This window comes from Monodelphis domestica, chromosome 5, assembly GCF_027887165.1.
Source record: "Monodelphis domestica isolate mMonDom1 chromosome 5, mMonDom1.pri, whole genome shotgun sequence".
In the NCBI taxonomy this organism is placed as follows: domain Eukaryota; kingdom Metazoa; phylum Chordata; class Mammalia; order Didelphimorphia; family Didelphidae; genus Monodelphis; species Monodelphis domestica.
In genome coordinates, this window is record NC_077231.1 from 183,692,410 (window position 1) to 183,708,549 (window position 16,140).

At 35.6% G+C, this 16,140-nt stretch overlaps 1 protein-coding gene across 1 annotated transcript in view; it reads left to right on the forward strand.

Moving 5' to 3' along the window:
* TES (testin LIM domain protein) overlaps positions 1–16,140 on the forward strand; it is a gene marked incomplete at its 5' end in the record, with an annotated part of 44,061 nt that overhangs the window by 21,641 nt on the left and 6,280 nt on the right. Inside the window, 3 exon segments of the mRNA NM_001168690.1 lie at positions 224–559; positions 7,068–7,283; positions 8,183–8,341. Of these exon segments, the coding sequence (NP_001162161.1) occupies positions 224–559; positions 7,068–7,283; positions 8,183–8,341 (711 nt within the window).

Consider the following 16,140-nt stretch of genomic DNA (forward strand, 5'->3'; position numbering starts at 1 on the left):
ATGTTAGAATCAATACTGTATATTGGTTCCAAGGCAGAATTGTGGTAAGGGCTAGGCATGGGGGGTTACATGACTTGCTCCAGTTTACACAGCCAGGAAGACTATTCCTTTAGATAAAAATGAAAGCTTATCCAAGAGAAATGGAAAATGTGCTTCTAACATTTTGCTTGAAATTTTAAATTTGAATTTGCTTATAGCCCTGGTTCTTTATGTTTAACTCTAGGCGAGGCGATACATGCAGATGCTTCCAAGGAACAAACAACCTGTGGCTGGCTCAGAGGGAGCCCAGTATCGGAAGAAGCAGCTAGCTAAACAGCTCCCTGCTCATGACCAGGATCCTTCCAAGTGTCACGAGTTGACTCCCAACGAAGTGAAGCAGATGGAACAGTTTGTGAAGAAATACAAGAATGAGGCTCTGGGCGTGGGAGACGTCAAACTTCCCAGTGAGATGGATGTTAAACCTGGTGACAGAAGTTCACTTGATGGTGGGGACAGAGGCACCACAGCTGAGGTGGGAGCCGTGGAGGATAAGTCTTCAGCAGATAAAAAAGAGGACTATGTAAGTCGCAAAGTGATAGATGTGTCCTTGTTAGTTACTCTGAGGCTATTAGCCTCAGCTTTGTTTCCCTCAGTTTCCCTCTGAACACTTATTTTGCTACTTCATTTTTTACTTCTCCAGGAGAAGGGTAGGCAAGGGAAATCAAAGGAACACAAATTGAAGTCAATCGATGGATGTAAGTGAGAAATGACATTGAAATTATTTTTTGAAGTTAGGTTTTCATCTATGAGCTTCTCCAGTTACACTGAAGAATTAAGAAATCAATGGAAGGAAAATAGTGAACCTTAACTCCTAGCTTTTTTTGAAGCATAATTTTTAAATTATCCAATTATAGAAAACATTCACATATCATATTCAATTATAAGAGAAATACAAAAAATATGTAGAAATGTAAACATTATAATGATATTCACCTACTGTTAAAATGTCTCTATGCCAACTTATTTTATTGGTTCAATTGATTTCTAACCTTTGAAAATTAGAGAAAAATTTGAGCATTTCTGTTTATGCTGCTATTAACTACATATTAATAAATATGTTTTCTGTCATTTTCAGGAATTCTTGACTCTTTGTAACCCTCTTTTAGGGATTGCGTAGCAAAATTACTGGAGTGGCTTGCCCTTTCCTTCTTGAGCTCATTTTACAGGTGGAGAAACTGAGGCAAATAGGGTTAAGTGACTTGCCTAGGGTCATACTACTAGTAAGTGTATGAGGTCAGACTTGAACTCAGGAAGTTGAGTCTTCCTGACTCCAGGCTTGGCGTTCTATTTGCTGTGCCACCTAGCAAAAAAACCCCAAATAGTACATGTATTGCATATTTATATGCACTTGTGGTACCATGGTCTAGTGTCTATAGAATGGGCCTTGAAATCAGAAAGAATGAGATTCAAGACCTGACTCAGAATTTAAAAGGAATTGAGTTTGTTTGGCCAGCCTAGAGAAGAAAACAAAGACATGATACCAATTAATTTCTTCAGATTTTTTTTAAAAATCAAAAAAGAAGCTCTGTCTGATCAGTCTGTGCCTATAGATGACCAAGTACTTAATATGAGAATTTTGGAATGGGCTGTGAGGTAAGAATAGTTATAGCTATATCCAAGAAGATTTTTAGAAAGAACTGGAAACCATTGAACTTGGAAACTTAAAAAAAGTTTTAATTTAAAAACTTTATTATTCATTTTTTTAAGGTAAGAAATTAGACCATCAGATGTCATTTGGTCCCTTCCAATTCTGATCCATATTTTTGCAAAAATGATATAGGTGCATTAGAGTATGGAGCCATGGCATCACACTCAAAAAAAAATGGTGGCCATTAATATCCATCCATAAGGATCCCTGCAGACTGTGTATTGACTTAGTTTTAAAATGTGATGTTATCAATGTTTTACTATATTTTTATTTATGTCATTAAATATTTCCCAATTACATCAGAAAAGTTACTTATGGCCAGTGTTTGACAAGCCTACTAAAATGGAGAGAGTTCTGGACCTTGAGTCTAGAAAATTTGAGTTTAGATCCTTCCCACCAACCCCCACGTCACTTAGCGTCTGTGGGCCTCAGTTTTCTCATTGGTAAAATGAAGGTGTTGGACTTCATGTCCTCTAAAGTCCCTGCTAGTTCCATGTCTAGAATCCTAGGATAGTTAGGATTTCTTCCTGCATCTTTATTAAATCTAATAACTCAGTTCTTAAAAAAACAACTCTTAAGTATGATTCACTTCCTTAATCTAGAAAAAAACAAAAAGTCAGGGTGGGGGGCAATTCCTGAATCATTGTTAATGTTTAGTTAAATTATACTAAAAAAATGAAATATGAAGAATTAATGATGTGAGGAACCTTGAAAATATTGACCTTCTCCAGGAAGCAGTGTTATTTGTTTTACTTTATAACAATGACCCCTTAATTTCATGTAACTTTTCTTTGAAAGGGTTCAAGGTACTTTCAGAAATGCCATCTGATTTTTTTCTCACAAAATTTTCCTGACATCGAGAAGAAAAGAATACTACTTTGCATCTGGTGAAATAAAAGCACATGGATATGAAATTATTTTCCCCAAATTTTTATTAGAAAGCTAGCCTCAGAATCTGAAATAAAATTGTAATCCTTTAATTTTGAGTTCTTTCTATCTGAACGATGCTGATTGAGTCTTTAATGACTTTTTAGTAGAATAAGTAATTTTTAGTGTAGTAAGTAATTGGGCAGTTAGGTGATTCAGTGGCTAGAGCGCTGGACCTGGAGTCAGGAAGTCCCAGGTGCAGATTTGACCTCAAACACTTAACCAGGAATGTGAATCTCCCTAGGCAAGTTACTTAACCCCGTTTGCCTCAGTTTTCTCATCTGTAAAATGAGTTGGAGAAGAAAGCAGCAGACTACTCCAGTATCTTTACCAAGAGAACCTCAAATTGGATCACAAAGAGTCAGGAACAACTGAACAATAACAAAAGTAATTTTTGGCATGTAGATTGTATAGGGGATAGAGCATTGGTCCTGGGGTCAGGAAGAAACCCAAGTTCAGATTTGGCCTCACATACTTATTAGCTGTCTTCATCCATGGCAAGCCATTATCCCCCTGCCTCAGTTTCCTCAACTATAAAATTTGGTGATTTGGTGAGAGAATAAAATATTTGTAAGAATATTTGTAAACAGCTTTGCAAACCTTAAAACATTATATAAATGCTAGCTCTTGGGAAGTTTGTTTCACTCCTGTGGATAAAATTAAGATGGTGATTTTTATTGCCCATTGTCAATATTGTCAATAAATAGGGTGTGTCTTATTTGAGGAACAGCAAAGAAGCCATATCGATCTATCTATCTTTCTGTATCTGCATCCATCTGTCTCTATCTATCTGTTTATTCATCTATCTATCTATCTATCTATCTATCTATCTATCTATCTATCTATCTATCTATCTATCTGTATGTCTATCTGTGTCTATCCATCTATCTATCTATATACCATTCTATATATCTGTCTATCTGTGTCTCTGTCTCTCTATCCATCTCTTTCTATCTGTCCGTTCATCTATCCATTCATGTATCTATTTGTCTGTCTATCCATCTATCTATCCATCTATCTGTCTGTCCATCCATCTATCTCTCTGTCTGTGTGTCTGTCTTTCTGTGTCTGTCTCCATCTATCTATCTAAGTATCTATCTATCTATCTATATCTCTATCTATCTATCCATCCATGTATCTATCTATATTTCTGTATCTGTTTCTCTATATTCATCCATTCATCCATCTCTATCTATCTATCTATCTATCTATCTATCTATCTATCTATCTATCTATCTCTATTCATCCATGTATCTATCTATATTTCTGTATCTATCTGTTTCTCTATATTCATCCATTCATCCATCTAACTCTATCTATCTATCTATCTGTCTGTCTGTCTGTCTGTCTATCTATCTATCTATCCATCCATCCATCCATCTATGTATCTATCATCTATTTATTTGTCTATTGTCTCTGTCTTTCCATTAAGACAGAGAAATAGGGAAAAAGGTTCATAGACCTAGGTTTAATACCTAATTTAATCCAATCCATTAATTTTACAGGTGAGAAAAGTCAGGCCAAATGAGGCTAAATGATTGGTCCATACATACAGCTAATTAACAGAAGGGACAAGGCTTGATTCCTAATCCATTAAGTTTTACAGTTATTTAGTTATATAATTTTAGATCTTGCCTATAGCAATGAAATCCAGATTAACTCCTTTATTTTATAAATGGTAAAACTGAGCCTTGGAGTAGGTAAATCAGAAGAAATAAAATATGCAGTTATTAATCACGTGATTAATACTGTATCTATATGAATTCATCATTTGTTCCTCAAAAGAACTCTGGGAAGGAGGTGATATCACAATTTTACTATTGATGAAACTAATCACATAGCTAGTTAAGTTGCTGAGGCAGGATTTCAACTCTGTTCTTTCTGACTCTTGGCCTGGCATGCTACCAAACTGCTTCAACATTAACTCCCAAGGTCAATAACATTGCTAATTTAGTGTCAGAATAAGGAGTAAAATTCAAATTTCTTCATTAGGAATTAATGCCTTCAATGCTGATTTTGAGTAAGGAAGACCTAAGCTTGAATCTGACTTTAGATATTCACCAGTTGTGTGATTCTGGATAAATTATAAACTCTTAAGTGCTTCGGTTTCCTTATCAATAAAATGGGGATAAATCATGTACCTCAAAGAGTAGTTGTGAGGAATAAATGGAATAGCATAGGTAAGGCTCTCTGCAAACCTTAAAAGTTCTACATAAATGTTAGCCATTATTTCTATAATGTGCCAAATGTGACAAAAGATATCACAGAAATATGTTCTATATTTTTATTCTAAAATTCTACTAATAAAAATGCTGTTAGTACAGAGTACTGGGAGGCAGTTATACTTGGGTTCAATTATTATATTAGACATTTACTATCTGTGTAACTCTAGGAAAATAACTTAAGTTTTCTTTGCCTTAATTTCCTTATTTGTATAACAAAACTGCTTTACTTCATGACCTATATATTATCTTCTAGCTCTAAATCTCTGAAAGTATATCCTACTAAGATAATCAATCTTTATGAATCATTTCATTACTTCTTTTTTTCAAAAAATGTCATGGCTTATCCATAGCATCAGATTTTATATACATATACAGTGATTTCTATATAAAGGTTTAAAAATTTATAAATTAACATCACAATGTTAAGAGTAAAAGAAACTTCCAAATATCCAGCACTGATATAGTGTTTCAAGATTTTCAAAGTACTTTAGAAATATTAATTTACCTTGTCAATAATCTCATTTTACATATGAGGTAACTAAGACAGAACACTCTAAATCTTTGATCCTCTGTCCTTAGAAAGGCCACTTCCTTTTAATTTCATTCCTTTTTCCAATAGCTGTTACAGCATATTTATACCTTAAGATCGGGGCAGCTAGATAGCATAATGTATAAAGTGCCAGGACTGGAATCAGGAAGATCTGAGTTCAAATCTGGTAACAGACACTTCCTAAATGTGTGACCTTGGAAAGTCATTTAAACTGGTTAACACCATTTCCTCATCTGTAAAATGAGCTGGAGAAAGAAATGGCAAACCACTCTAGTATCTTTGCCAAAAAAAAACCAAAATGGGATTGTGAGTCAGACACAACACTGAAAACAAATGAATAACACAGCACAACACATTATATGTACATAGGCAATGAGATGAACCAGTTGGTAATTATCTACATTTTCCTTTTTTTGTAGATTTTCTGCATACTTTTGCAGGTGACCAGCATTATCTTTCCTGTCTTCCCTTTCACTATTCACTATGTTGGTATTTAGTTTTACTGAGTCCTTTTCTTTTCCTATCTCCATCTAATCCCTATTGCTTTCATTCATTAATTAACTCTTCTTTTCATGCTTCTCATTTTTTTCTCTCTTTAATTTGCCTAGCTTTACCTTAAATTGTTTGCAGATCATATAACAGCTTGATCATTCTTTTTTTAAAAAGTGAGACCAAAAGAAAGCCCTGACTCAAAGCTACTGTACTTTTCAAGGTGGAGAAAGAGACATAAGCAATTAGTAATGAAGTTGTGTACAAGTCAAATGTCTATGAAATTGTATTATATTTTAAATGTATTAGGATGTGAACTAATTAAAGAAATCCTAGGTGAATCCTTTTCTACAGTGAAGGATCCTTTTTATAAAATGAATAATTACCTTCGAATAAAAAAGGCAAACCTTTGTGATGAAATTTCAACTACCAATGAGGAACTTCATTCTATTCATGCAAATAGACAGTTTCCTGGGACACAGAGAGGTGATTTAGCTATGGTCACAAAGATAGCCATATGTGTCTAGAAAAAGGTTTTGATCACACTTTTATTTATTCCAAGGCTTTCCCTCTATCCACCAGACTTCTTTTGTTTGCAGGACAGATTCATATTTGCAATAGATCACTTTCTTAAAGTTAAATACAAAAGGGAGATAAGTATCTAAAATACCATATTAGCCAGGAACTACCATTAGTTCCTAGTCTCTTTTGTGTCATGGAAACTTTTGACAGGATCCTGACACTTCTAGAATATTGTTCAGAATAATATTTTTTAAGGTATAAAATAAAATATATAGTAAAACTACTTACATTGGAATATAGTTGTGTAAATTAAGAAAAAATTCTCCAAATCCCAAGCTAAGAACCTATAATATAAATATCAGTTGTTGTTGTGAATGAGGTGGGATGGCTGAGTTTCCCATGTTAATTAAAATACTTTGTTCTTCATGGGTAATTCTAAGTCAATACTTGTTGTATATATATTAGTTAGAAGAACTAATAGGAACTAATGGTCCAGTTGTTTGGACAGAAAGGAAAAGAACAGGAGAGGAATATCACAGGTGTTACATGACTCTTTGTGGTCATTGTGTATATGCAGATGAATGAAGATAAGAATTCTTAGTAAATCTGATGTTTGTTAGCATTGCCAGTTGCCTGAATCAGTTCTTCCTCTTGGTGTCCCTTTCAGTCCTGTTATTGCTGCAAGCAGAGCATGAAAGAAGGTGATCCTGCCGTTTACGCCGAGAGAGCTGGGTATGACAAATTTTGGCACCCTGCCTGTTTCATCTGCAACACCTGCAGTGAGCTTCTGGTGGACATGATCTATTTTTGGAAGAATGGGAAGCTGTTCTGTGGAAGGCATTACTGTGACAGTGAGAAACCCCGGTGTGCTGGTTGTGATGAGGTAAGAGATTCCAGGGACTGACCATGCACTGTCCACTGTTGTCCCAAGTTCTCCTCTTCAGAGGCATAACCATAGAGAGAAGGTAAATAGAATACATACAAGTTAAAATGTGGTTTTTTTAGCTCTACAAAAATTCATACCAAATGATTTCTTTTTTTTAAACCCTTAACTTTTGACTTAGAATCCATACTGGGTATTGATTCCAAGGCAGAAGATTGGTAAGGGTTAGGCACTGAAGATTAAGTGACTTACCCAGGGTCACACAGGGAAGGAAGTATCTGAGGTCAGATTTGAACCCAGGATTTCCCTTCCCTCTAGACCTGGCTCTCAGTCCACAGAGCCACCTAGCTGCTCACTACTGATTGACTGACTTCTAATTCATTCTGATCTCCTGTCATCTACATGAGAGAGCTTGTGATGAATGTTCACTAGTAGAAAAGGTAAAGAGGTCTGTCTTCTGGACTGAATAATATGTATTGAGATGACTGGTCAGTCCTTAGGTTTTCTTTTTCGAGGTATAAAACATAAGAAAAGTGACTGTTCTGGGAACTGAGGAGCTGGGAGGACAGGGAAGGCAGACCTGTGATCTCTTCTGGGTGAGGAATTACCAATATGGCAACAGTCACACACTGGCAGCTTAAGATTTTGGAAGGTTGGTAAGCTGACTTTCTTAGAGTTTATCAACATGCTTCTGTCACACAATCAGTAAACGTCAGAGATGGCACTTGGGCTGACTCCAAGGTTAACCCCCCCATGATACTGACTCAAACTGATTTCATCTTAATATTCTATTGAGTCAGTAAATCCAATCATAAATGCTTTGTCAAATGGATTTTAGAGGTGAATAGTATTAAGGGGGAAAAATGACTTTTGTCTTTCTTTTTTTTTCATTTTTCTAGTTGATTTTCAGCAATGAATATACCCAGGCAGAGGATCAGAATTGGCATCTGAAACATTTCTGCTGCTTTGACTGTGACTCCATTCTTGCTGGAGAAATCTACGTTATGGTTGATAACAAGCCCATATGCAAGCCATGTTATGTGAGGAATCATGCTGTGGTAAGAGATCTTTTGAGGCTAGAATTATGCCGAATATCCTAAAATGTAATAAAGTATACATAAATCTGTGAACTTGGGAACATAAAGCACACAGCTCTGAACAAGAAGCATGTGGCTTCTCTAAAAGGTCTTAATGAAGTGGTGTGGTGTGCCCAAGTAACTAAAATGGAAAGAACTTGTTGAATGGGAACCACTGTAGAGATCCCTCAGTGTTCTTAACCACAGTAGATAGAGTTTTAGGAAGAATTAATTTAAAGAATAGAATTCTATCCTTGGAACCCATTTATTTTATTTTATTTTATTTTATTTTTTTCATTTTAAACATTATTTTATTTGGTCATTTTCATACATTATTCATTGGAAACAAAGATCATTTTCTTTTCCTCCCCCTCCCCCCCCCAGCCGATGCACGATTTGTCTGGGTATCACATGTGCCCTTGCTCTGAACCCATTACCTTGTTGTTGGTATTTGGATTAGGGTGCTCATTTAGTGTCTCTCCTCGATAATGTCCCCTCAACCTCTGTAGTCAAGCAGTTGCTTTTCCTCGGTGTTTTTACTCCCTCAGTTTGTCCTCTGCTTGAGGATAGTTTTTTTTTTTCTCCTGGATCGCTGCAGATTGTTCAGGGACATTGTAAAAGCCATTAATGGAGAAGTCCATTACGTTCTCTTGTACCACAATGTGTCAGTCTGTGTATAATGTTTTCCTGGTTCTGCTCCTTTCACTCTGCATCACTTCCTGGAGGTCATTCCAGTTCACATGGAATTCCTCCATTTTATTATTCCTTTGAGCGCAATAGTATTCCATCAGCAACAGATACCACAATTTGTTCAGCCATTCCCCAATTGAAGGGCATCCCCTCGTTTTCCAGTTTTTTGCCACCACAAAGAGTGCAGCTATGAATATTCTTAGACAAGTCTTTTTCCTTATTATCTCTTTGGGGTACAAACCCAGTAGTGCTATAGCTGGATCAAAGGGCAGACAGTATTTTATCACCCTTTGGGCATAGTTCCAAATTGCCCTCCAGAATGGTTGGATCAATTCACAACTCCACCAGCAATGCATTAATGTCCTGACTTTGCCACATCCCCTCAAGCATTCATTACTTTCCTTTGCTGTTATGTTAGCCAATCTGCTAGGTGTGAGGTGATACCTCAGAGTTGTTTTGATTTGCACCTCTCTGATTGTAAGAGATTTAGAACACTTTTTCATGTGCTTGTTAATAGTTTTGATTCCCTCTATTATTTAATATTGTACTAGAAACACTAGCAGTAGCAATTAGAGAAGAAAAAGAAATTGAAGGTATTAAAATAGGCAATGAGGAGACCAAGCTGTCACTCTTTACGGATGATATGATGATTTACTTAAGGAATCCTAGAGAATCAACCAAAAAGTTAATCGAAATAATCAACAACTTTAGCAAAGTTGCAGGATACAAAATAAACCCACATAAGTCATCAGCATTTCTATATATCTCCAACCCAGTTCAGCAGCAAGAATTAGAAAGAGAAATTCTATTCAAAATTACCTTAGACAATATAAAATACTTAGGAATCTATCTGCCGAGACAAACACAGGAACTATATGAACACAACTACAAAACACTCTCCATACAATTAAAACTAGATCTAAACAATTGGAAAAACATTGATTACTCATGGATGGGACGAGCTAACATAATAAAAATGACCATCCTACCCAAACTTATCTATCTATTTAGTGCCATACCCATTGAACTACCAAAAAACTATTTTACTGAATTAGAGAAAACCATAACAAAGTTCATTTGGAAGAATAAAGGATCAAGGATATCCATGGAAATAATGAAAAAAAAATACAAAGGAAGGTGGTCTTGCAGTCCCAGATCTCAAACTATATTACAAAGCAGCAGTCATCAAAACAATTTGGTACTGGCTAAGAGACAGAAAGGAGGATCAGTGGGGTAAATGACCTCAGCAAGACAGTCTATGACAAACCCAAAGACCCCAGCTTTTGGGACAAAAATCCACTGTTTGATAAAAACTGCTGGGAAAATTGGAAAACAGTGTGGAAGAAAGATTAGGTTTGGATCAACACCTCACACCCTACACCAATATAAACTCAGAATGGGTGAATGACTTGAATATAAAGAAGGAAACTATAAGTAAATTAGGTGAACACCGAATAGTATACATGTCAGACCTTTGGGAAGGGAAAGATTTTAAAACCAAGCAAGACTTAGAAAGAATCACAAAATGCAAGATAAATAATTTTGACTACATCAAATTAAAAAGTTTTTGTACAAACAAAACCAATGTAACTAAAATTAGAAGGAAAGCAACAAATTGGAAACAATCTTCATAACAAAATCCTCTGACAAAGGTCTAATTACTCTAATCTATAAAGAGCTAAACCAGTTGTACAAAAAATCAAGCCATTCTCCAATTGAAAAATGGGCTTGGAACCCATTTATAACCACTGACTCATTCATATGTCAGAATCTACTCTGGTGAGTTCAAAGAGTATCATTTTGAGGTTGTAAATGAAGTTTTGTATATGGATTCTTGTCATTTATTATATCTGTACCATCTGGAATGTTCATTTTTAAAAATTAGGTGTATTCGGTGTCATTTCTCTTTCCCCAATGACAAAAATAAAAACAAACCCACTCTTATAATAAATATGCACTATCAAGCAAAATTAAACAAATAACAGCTCAATGAGTATCCTGACTCTATCACTTCTCTGTTAGAACCATCACTTGGAATTTGATTAAATATCTTGGCTATAAACAGATACTTTTGGTGATGGCTTGGGTTGCAAAAGAATTTAAAGTATTCAAGTCCACACTGATGAGACTTAAATATTCAAGTACTTCTATTATGATCTCCAAACCACTCATTTATGACTTCATAATCCACTATGAAGACAACTTTAATAGACTTCTAATATTAAAGATTACTAGCTTTAGTCTATTTTAGATAGTGTGTTCATTCCCTGAGCACACATGCACAAAAAGATGAAGCTCACTTCATGGCAGATAATTCAATTAATTGCATGTAGTTCAAGTAGTTTAATGTAACACAAATTCAAAACCTCAAAGCAAAGAGAAGAAAATGAGCTATTTCTTACAGCCTCCAGAATGGAAAATGATTCTTTCTTGAAGTTTCATCAGTTTTAGATCTCCAGTTCTGGTCAAATGTATGGAGCAGCTAAATGGTATGATGGAGAGAGTACCAGATCCGAAGTCAAGAAAGACTTGTCTCACTGAGTTAGAATCTGGTCTCAAACACTTGCTAGCTATGACCCTGAGGCAAATCACTTAACTTTGTTTGCCTCAGTTTCCTCATCTATAAAATAAACTGGAGAAGGAAATGGCAAAGTTCTCCAATTTCTTTGCCAATAAAATCTCAACTGGGGTCACAAAGAGTCAGACAGGAATCACAACACTGGAAGACAACTGAGCCAAAAGTGTACAAATGCAAAATAATGAAAGTAGTGGCAATAAGAAGGGGAAAGCTTTTAAGGTAACAGTAAAAAAAAAGGTCATCCTGGCAGGAAATAATAAGCACCACATTTCTGATGGTTACTCTAGATTTCCCAGGATATCCTAGGTTCTTCATGATATTAAAACATTTTCCAAAAGCTATTCTTCATAGTCCTAGTCCTCCTTACTGCCCTCTCAGGTTTTGTTCACTTTTTATAATTTTTTAATTTTTAAAATATTTTTCTATATTTACATATGTCATTTTCTTTCTCATCTCTTACCCCTCCCAGATCCAATAAGCATTTCCACTGGGATATAAAAATGTTATCACTAATACCTATTTCCATATTATTCATATTTTCAGTAGAGCAATCTTTTAAAACCAAAACCCAAGATCATATATCCAATATAAACAAATGATAAATCATTTGTTTTTCTTCTGTTTCTACTCCTGCAGTTTTTTTCTCTCGATGTGGATAGCATTCTTTCTCATAAATCTCTTGGGACTGTCTTGTATTAGTTAAGTCCATTGCATTTATTGTTCCACAATGTTTCACTTTGTATGTATAATGATCTCTTGGTTCTGCCCATTTCACTTTGCATCAGTTCATGGAATTTCTTCTAGTTCATATAGAAATCCTCCAGTTTTTCATTCCTTACAGTTCAATAGTATTCCATCACCATCAGATACCACAGTTTGTTCAGGCTTTCTCCAATTGAGGGACACCCCCTCATTTTCTAATTTTTTTTGCCACCACAAAGAGGATGGCTATGAATATTTTTGTCCAAATATTTTTTCTTATTATCTCTTTAGGGTTTTTGTTTCCTTTATAAGCCACACAAAAAGGTTTCACATTCCATTCATCACATGAAGGCATTCAGGTCCTTGAAAGGATGGGAAGTTTTAGTTTTGGCAAATCAGTAGTTCCAAATCAGATGTTTTAAAATAATTTTTAAATTTCTTTGCTGAAGAAAGCACAAGAAAAAAGACACTATAAATTAAATTTTTTAGCTTAGGCACTTAATTTTCAAGCTTTCTCAAACAGGTAAAGATAGGCAAAAGAATATAAGAAAACTCACTAACTAAATTATTACCAAAAGCATGTGCTAATCATGCTTACTTTTATAATTTTTATGAAATCTTTTATTCAGTTTATCAAAGATTTATTAAGCATCTACTATGTACAAGGCAGATCTAGACAGTCTGTACATATGTCAAGGGTGCCCTTGAAAATAGAAAGGATTAAGAAGCTTTCACAGATTTTAGTCAACAGTAGAAATTATCTTTAGTCACCTCGTTGTCTAAAAAGGAGAGCACAAAATCTTTCTGTTTATTATTTTTAAATTACAAAATAGTGTATGCCTCAGAGTAAGTACAGCCCAGCATTAAAGACTCTTCCAAAAGATATTTCTCATGAATATATTAAAATGATATAGGAATCCATTTTTTTTCCTAATTGAATCTCTAATTATCAATATCAAGTAAAGGATAAAAACAGAAATGGAAGGATTCTTTAGAGATGGAAAAATACCTGCTCCTATTTGCAAATGACATCATGGGGGTTGCATCAAGCTTCCAAATAACATGAGCCTCTTTCAGTGAGATTTATAGCCTTACAAGGGGTCAACTTTACAGTCTACACAGGAAAAAAACAAGTGGTTGAAGATGATTTATCACCAAGACATGCAGTTGTGTAGGCAGCCCATCTCTTATTACTTCATAAGGACATTCATCTTGAATAGCCTTACTGACTGCCTGTGAACTGGACACAAAATTTAATGAGCAGCAAAAGCCTATCCTGGATTATGATACCATTTTGGGGGGGACTGCATCATCCCATTTAGAATAAGCACAGTGACAATTCACAGTTGAATCCAGGACTGATTGGCAGTATTTTAGTTTTTTAGACCTGGACTGACTGGTTCATCCCAACTTGAGGGTGAACTAGTATCCCTCTCTTCCTAGCAGTTCACCAAATTTTGCCAACTTAATGGATGCATACAGTAAGCTTTACTCTTATTGCAGCCCAGAATTTTTGCATACAAGTAAGCCACTGGGCTTAGCCTCCCCTAGGAGAAGAGATTTTAGATATATACCACCATGCCTAGCTATGCAACATTTTCAACAATCCTTAGCATCTCTTTGACCAGAAAAGCTTTTATCTAGCATTTTCCTAATGATAAAGATACTAAATATTTGGCAAAAATCTCTGAACTTACTATAAACAAAAAAAGTAGAAGAGTATAAAAGTAACTACCAAACCTGCTTCTTTTCTCTGTAATTTTTTCTTAGAATAATCTAATTTAACATCTGGGAGATCTTAGATGAAAGGTATGATAAGGAAACAGTGGCCTTTTGCTACATTGCACAGCAGACCACATCAGTCATCAGACCTATGGTCACATAATCAACCATGGGCTCACTGTGTTTAATTTCACTTAAAAAAAAACAGAGTTTCACTAGAGCAACATGCTTCTAATGAAATGTCTCTTATGCAAATGTCAATTATCCAAAATCCTTGATAGATGGAATATTAGAAAGAACTTTGTTCGACAACCTTCTGATAATTCATATCAAATGAGGCATAAAACAAAGACTAGCTAACCAGAGGCATTTGCTATTGTCATGAGGAAGGTCCAGGACAGAGTCCAAAGAAAGGAAGGATTCCATGGAGATGGCAAAGACCTCCAGATGTTCCTGATTGTGAAAGGTTATACTGAGTGTATCAAGCCCCAGGACATTCAAGTGCCTCCCAAATAACCTAATTAACCATCTAAGAAAAACCAAACTGGTGAGGAATATCTCTTGTGGAAATTAAAGTATGCATTTGGATGGATAAACCATTAAACTTCTCTATAGGACATATGTCTTGGATGGATGCTGTATATAGTTAGTGAGGCAATCCCAGAATTAAATAGGAGGAGGAAGTGCATGGGCTGAATTGCATTTGGAATATTGTACGTTGTTTTGATAATAAGTCAAAACAAAGACCCATCTTTTAAGAGCTCTTTCATGATGCTGTATGGCTATAAGTTAATAGGATAATTAATGTTTGAAGAACTAAAGTCGAAGGTCATCCACTGGACACTTTAGAGGAGTTTGGTGAGGTTCTGCAGACTGTTAAAAATTATATAAATTGTAAAGGCATGCACTTTAGAGGCTATAATCAGAAAGATGCAAAATTGGAAAAAAAATATAAGCAAGAGCAAGGAATAACTGAAGGACAATCCACTTTCTCTATTAGTATCTATGCTGTGTTAAGACATATATCATATATATATATATATATATATGTACACATACACACACACACACACACACGCCACACACATTCAAACCCCAAGGCTGTTGGGTGGGCACCCTGTGGAGATTCACAAAGGTTGGGAAGACATAGAGAACTGGCAGCACCTCAGTACTCTCTCCTCTTTTGAAGTTTGCTCCATCTGAATGGATCATCCTATCCATAACTTGGTGACAGTTTTTATAAGTCCCCAATTCATATTCCCTCCTTTCCCAAGGGGTTCAAAGTTTTGTTGATACTATTCCATTACATCCTAACCTGTTCCTTTATGTTTGGGGTCATATTTATCCTCTCTTCTACCCCGCCAATAAAAATACACATTTCTCTCAATATAGTATTGGCTCCTTCCATGCTACCTAAAAACACAGCCTGGTCTCTCTCACACTTAAAAAAAGATCATTTGATCTTACTATTATTTCAAGTTATCATCCCTTTTATATTCAAACTTCTAGGGGAAAAAACACCCAAACTATTTTCTTTTTCTTCTTCTCAATTAATCCCGTGCAATTAGATCTCTGACCTCATTTCAGCCAAAACTTCTCTGTAATGCTCTCTTAATGCTCTCTTAATTACCAGATCCAATAACCTTTTAATCACGCTTCATCCTGCAGTATTTCACACTGCTGTCTCCTCTCTACTCCACAGATTTTTGTGACAATACTTTTATCTGGTTCTCCTATCTATGTGGACATTTCCTTTTAATCTCCTTTACTGGGGATCATCATCAATGTCCCACCCACCTGTGTACTTCAGCCTTGGCCCCTTTTCACTCCTCTCCCCACACTGTCTCTGTGATTTCACCAGTTCTCATTATTTATACACATCTTCCAGATCTCTCCAGCTTTAGCTTCTCTATTAAAAAAAACTACCTATTAAGGCCACCCTCTGGATGTCCTATGGGCACCCCATGTTCTACATAGCCAAGACAGAATTCATTATCTTGAGGCAGCAAGGTGGGACAAGAGACAGAGCCCTGGTCCTGGAATCTGGAAGAACTGACTTCCACTCTAGCCATAGATACTAGTTATGAGA